General features: G+C 49.4%; 1 protein-coding gene across 1 annotated transcript; it reads right to left on the bottom strand.

Moving 5' to 3' along the window:
- Positions 1–4621: 4621 nt before the first annotated feature.
- Positions 4622–5056, bottom strand: LOC121169523 (protein phosphatase inhibitor 2-like). Its single transcript, XM_041000109.1, has one exon. It carries the CDS (start codon positions 5054–5056, stop codon positions 4622–4624), a length of 435 nt encoding a protein of 144 aa, XP_040856043.1.
- Positions 5057–6042: the final 986 nt, after the last annotated feature.

The raw sequence follows: 6042 nt of genomic DNA, 5'->3' as shown, positions 1-6042 counted from the left end.
GAAGTCGTCTTGAGCTTTAGCATCTGAATATCTCCAGGAGCCAGACTAGGAGAGCACTTGGAGTGTATCCAGTGGTTTCAATACTTTCCCTGGGTGTAAGGTCTTCCTGAAATGTGTGAATTGATCCAGACTGAAGGGTTTCATCTCACCCAAGAGTCACTGCCTCTGAGAGTGATGGGGGTGCTGGCTTCCATGTCTGAGTACCGGGTTCTCCTGCTCTTGTTCCTAGTCGAGTCCAGCAGTGTGGCAAGTGGCAGCTGTCACGTTTCATTTCCTGCAATACGATGATGATGTGTTACCCTGAAACTATTGGTGCAGTGGTCCCATGCAGTGCAATTGGTAATAAACTGCAACCAACAGCGAGCCCTTTGAATGAATTTTCAGCCTCGCAAGAAGGGGAAGAAACTAACGAAATGGATGCTCCCAAATGCCATTCATTTAAAAATAGAACGAGATCTGTGACATTTCCCACAAAGGATAGATAGCTTTTCTGCAGTTGTGTTAGTTTGCGTGAGCTTCTCTTTGACAAGCTGAAGTTCCCTCCTAGTCCATGGAGGCTCGGAAGCAGCGGCCGGTCAGTGGCGGCCCGCACGGGCGGAGCAGTGGGGCGAGCCGCGGGAAGGCAAGCGGACTCTGCCTGACAGAAGCCAGGGAGGCGCGCGCGGCGCTGCCAGCTCTAGCCCTTGCCAGTGCCTTTGCCGTTGCCTTTGCTCTAGCCCGTGCCCGTGCCCCTGCCCTGCCCTGCCCCGAGCCTGCCTGGCCGCGCACTCCCCGCAGCCCCGCAGCACGCCCTAGAACGGTCTGATCGGTGCCTTTTCTCCTCCACAGCCGGCAAGCCCGCAGCGACCGCGGCGTTCGGGGCGGGAGGAGAGGCGGCGGCAGAGCGTGCGCACGCAGCAGCCTGGGGAGGTGAAAAAGGGCCGGTGGGTGCGCCAGTTGCCTGCCGGTTGGACCAGGAGCCTGTTGGTGAGGAGGACCAACGGGAGGATGTTGTGGGGGAGGAGCAGGAGCTGGAGGAGGAAGAGCAGGAGGAGGAGCCGCGGAGCAGCGGTGGCCCCCAGGGGTCCCGGCGGCAGCTGTTTGCCCAGGAGCTGGCCGAGGAGGGGGCCGCTGCGGGCCCGCAGCCCCAGGACCAGCGCTCAGGCTCCCGCCAAGGCACCAAGAGCCGCCTGCAGCTGAGGAAAATGAAGAGCGTTTTCCTGTACACTGAGTACCCACACGTGTTGGTGAGGTGAGTGGTCTCGGTGGGGTTCGGCATGGGCTCCCCCAGTCTCTATCCTCCACTGCAGAGTTGCAAGTTCTGATCTCAAGTGGAGCGTCCTTGTGGGCAGGGTCGGTGCCAGTTTGTGAGGGTTGGTGTGCTTGTCCAGGCTGGAGGGCAGGCTGGGGAAGAGTTGAGGCACAGCAGGGCGTGGAGGCTTGGGTCCAGTGGATGCAGGACACCCTGAAGCTCCAGAGGTCCTCTGCAGGCTGCAGTGAGCTACCAAGTCCTCCTTTGCAGCATGGCCGGCTGTCCAGCACTCCATCCTCTACACTGAGGAACACCAGTTCTCCTCGGTGGGTTCATGGACTTGAGTCAGGTGACCAGGTCCATGTCCGACCCTTCCCCCCTCGGGGATTTTGATTCCAACTATGACCTTGCAGGTGGGCACATAACCCGGGGACAAGGGAGTTGAGACAACCCGAACAGCAGAGCTAGCCCTAAACCTAGCCCAGCCCATCTACTCTCACCCTGACTCTCATGACTACCAGTGGGTGCTGGAGTCTAGCCCAGCCCAGCCTTCCCCTGACTCAGGCCACACTCATGCCGAAGGAGATTGAACCCATGTTCAACCCAGGACAATGCATCAGTCCTGGCACTCGCGTTCACCAATGGCAATTCCAGCCCAGACGGGGCATCCCCTTAGCTCCGCAACCAGCCCTGTTCCCAGCCACTGTACCTGCACATGCCGATGGTTAGTGCTGTTCTGCATGGCTTAACCCACATATTGCCCTGCAGATTCTACACCCAGACCTGATTCACTCACATATTTGTCAACTTCATGGGCCAGCCTCACAGAATCTGTTCTGCTTTCTGACACTCTCTGGGGGGTCCATGTTGTAGCCCTTCAAGTAGAGTGGCCTTGTCCATGGAAGTTCCGGAGAAGTCATTCCTCACCTGAACCTGAACTCCCGGTAACATCATACCCCCACGATTCCAGAGCATTTTGCCGGCGACCTGTGGGCTTCACCCAGCAAAGGTGGTTGCCGGGACAATCGGCCCTGGTGCCCCCAGCAGCCACCATGCAGCAGCCACCATGCAGCAGCCACCATGCAGCAGCCACCATGCAGCTTGGAAAGGCAAGCACCACTTCAGACTCACCTGGGCTCTCCCCACCAAGATGGCGGTGGTGGGCTGAGCCAGGGTCCTCATCTGCCCAGATCTGCCTGAGATCTGCCCACAGTGTAATGACTGTGGGAGAAGGAGTTTTTCAGGCTTTGGGAGAAGCTCGCGATTTGCCCACCACTTTGTTGCAGTGGCCAGAGCTAGGCTCCCACTCACTGAGCCCAGCTCAGTCCAGGACCCCCAGCACCTGCCACTCAGCTGGGAGAGTCAAGCACCGTGCCTACAGCTTCAGACTCACTTGGGTTCTCCCCACCAAGATCCAGTAAATACAAATGTGGTGTAGCTCTCTCAGCATTCCCTTCTGTCTGAGCCTGCTCCTTGAGTATCCCATTCTTCTTCACACATACACACAGAGTCCTGTATTTCCCGAGAAACTGTGAAGATCATCATGACTTGAGAATGTCTTCTTCCCATTACAGTCTGTGGTTTGCTTTTCTTTATCCACCCATGCCTGTTAGTTCTTCTGACAAGTGAAGAAAATAGATTGAGCAGCAGCAGAAATGTAAGGCAGCAAACACAGTTCACCTGCTGAATTTCCACACTTCTCCAAGTGACAGGTTGATAATGAAATTTCTATTCTTAATTTGTTTGACATAATTAGACCTTAGAACAAAACTCAATGCTTGCATGAGGAGAGGACTGTATGTAAACAGTCATATGGTTGCTCCTGAATGTACAGAGTCACCTTGAGCACTGCTGAAATTTAAGATTTTTAAGGGGAATATGATAGTAGCACTCTGTAACAAGTGTACTATACTCTTCTAACATTTTGAGAGCTGTTTGTTTTGTTTTGCCTTAAAATATAGTTCCTGTATATTTCAGTTTTGTGATGATTTCATTTCTAGTCACCTATTTCTAAATTTTTTGACTAGGAAACAAAGAATCCGTGAAGCAAACAGACTTTTAAAATAATTTCTGCATAATATGTATGTGTAGTTATACAGAATGTATAACTACATAAGAATTAATTACATATAAGTAAGCATATCTAAAACAAAAGAGAAATTTCTTAAAAAAGGCATGAACATCACAAAAATATAAATCGTTGAGAAAATTGTATTTAGTCCAAAACAGACAGTCTTTGCAATATAGAAAAGCCAACGAAAGTAAACACCTCCCCACATCCCCACATGCCCCAAGACTCCCAAAGAGCAAAACCAAAAGGCCCGGCAGCAACAGACATCGGAGCACATTCAGTTGATGACTTGTCGGTGGAGAAAAATGTTACCTTTGATGAGAACACTTTTTATCACTGTAGCTGCAAAGCAACTCAACCAGAATATTAGATTAACAGACTAGAAATCCCAACCACTGCGCTCCTATTCAAATTAAGACAAATCAAGTCGAAGACCATGTTTAAAATACTTTTCTGCATGAATATTCATCAATCGTGCTTTGTTATTTCAAAGAGATCTTGCTTTTTTTTTAAATTTTTATTTGTTCTTATTGGAAATGCAGATATACAGAGACTAGGAGGAGAGATAGAGAGAAAAATCTCCCGACTGATTGTTCACTCTCCATGTGGTCGTAACAGTTGGAGCTGAGTCAACCCGAAGCTAGGAGCCTGAAGCCTGGAGCTTTTTCCAGATCTCCCACGTGGGTGCAGGTTCTCAAAGCTTTGGGCCATCCTCTGCTGCTTTTCTGGGCCACAAGCAGAGAGCTGGATGGGAAGAGGGGCTGCTGGGATTACAACTGGCACTCATATGGGATCCCAGCGCATTCAAGGCGGGGACTTGAGCCGCAAGGCCATCGTGCTGGGCCTGGGATCTTGCTTTTAAAAACCACACACACACAGACACACAGGCAACACCACCACAACGAGATCTTCATAAGAACTGCTACATCTAGGAGTGACAAAATTAATTCATCACTACCCCCACGATACGTTGCTTAATATGTAGAGCACAGAAAGCTATATTACTATCCTATACAAATCAGTGTGCTTAGAAAAGTAATGCAGTTTTGGATCGATGACATTACATTTTATTTGTGGTCAACTTGGCACAAGGTTATGATTACCCACTGGGCATTTTCCCTCGAGTCAGTTAGTCTGTAAGGTTACCATTGAATTCTTGGAAATGTAGTGCCTGGTGTTTATTTTGATATTCAAGTCACAAATGATGGAGAACAGAAGCAGCATACCTTAGCAACACGGTTTGCGTTTGGCGAACAACTGCAAGATGGGAGAAGGTCCTGCTGTGAACTCTGGGATTTATTTGAAGATCCTTGATTTGATTACTCTAGCTCCATGCTTTCTGCCTCTGCAATCTCTGGCATTTCTTCATCCTGGACCTCATCCTGTTGGTATCTGGAAATTAATTGTGTTGCTAGTTTAGTATTCAGCTCTTCGTTGTGGTGAAACTTTCTTTTCATCTCAAATTGACGTTTTTTTTCTCGTTCTTCTGAGGTGAGGGCCATGACCCTTCCCTTGCTTTCCAGTACCCGAACCCGATACACTGGCTCTGATCTTCCCATGGCCGCTAACTTGTTGGCATGGTTCTCAGGAGTTAGGGCTTCAGTTAGGGCCTCGTCATCATCACTGCCCATCTCTTGGTGGTAAGGAGTGCTTGGTTCATCGATTTCCATAGAGTCATTATTTTTGTGGGCTGCAGGATAGGTCATTAGCATGTTCATTTCATCACACTTGAGATATTTTTCACCGGGGCCCATGTCTGTACTGCTGCAGGGTTGTTTGGCTGAGGCCACACTAGAGGAAGTTGAGGACTTGTTCTTCAATATCCCCTTGATATGCTTGCGTGATGCCATGGTGACAGCTGTTGGCAGTAGATCCAGTTTTTGCCTGGGTGTCACTGTTGCTGTTAAATAGTCAAGGAGAAAGGTTGGGGGCTAGCAAGCCCGACCAGGCAGCCAGAGAGCCATGTGGGTACTGAAGCAGCCACACCTACTATCCTGGTAGCAGCTAAGGGCATCATTGTGATGTCACAGTGGCCCTGACACCAGAGCCAGTGCTGCTCTGCTGGTGACCTTTGTGTGCCCTTTGCTGCCAACCTTTCACCCCTGGCTCTTGGATAGGACAGCTCAGAGGGGTTTACAAGTCTCACTGTGCTCAAAGAAAGGCATTCGCGCCCTCTAGTGGCATTTCTGGGGTTCTATGGTGTTTTCTTTTTGTTTTGGTTTTTGTTTTAAACATTATTATCATTTTGTGAAACAGTTCCACAGGCCCAGGGAGTTCCCTTGCTCCCTCCCGAAATACCACCCCCCGCTGAGTTCCCCTATATCATTACTATAGTATACGTCTTCATAAACAGTCATATGTCCTTCATTGTAGGCATGGACAAGGGCAGAGAGTCCAGCAGCCTAGTGTCAAGATATAGGTAACAGTTTCATTGGAAGTCCATCTATGATCTGGAAGTAGAGCTGCATACTGCATTATATCCTCACATCGGGATATGTGAGAAATCCTTGAGATACCGTTTCTGCTGATCTTTGTTGGTGAAATGTGTCTTCTGTAGGCAACAGAGAGATGGGTTCTGTTTTTTAACTCCAGTCTACACAACTATGATATTTGATTGATGAGTTTCAGACATTCACATTCAGGGTTAATAAGAATGGGTGGTAATTTGGACCCTACATTTGAGCAATGGGTTCCAAACTGATTTGGTCTTGTGTAGTTATTGTACTGGGGTGTTCTTCAT

This window comes from Ochotona curzoniae, unplaced genomic scaffold, assembly GCF_017591425.1.
Source record: "Ochotona curzoniae isolate NIBS_2020 unplaced genomic scaffold, NIBS_Ocur_1.0 scaffold_1852, whole genome shotgun sequence".
Taxonomy (NCBI): domain Eukaryota; kingdom Metazoa; phylum Chordata; class Mammalia; order Lagomorpha; family Ochotonidae; genus Ochotona; species Ochotona curzoniae.
This window is presented reverse-complemented; position numbering and strand designations above follow the sequence as displayed.

Excerpts from the sequence above, each read along its gene's own strand:
- LOC121169523 (XM_041000109.1), bottom strand. The coding sequence starts at position 5,056 with ATGGGCCCCGGTGAAAAATATCTCAAGTGTGATGAAATGAACATGCTA.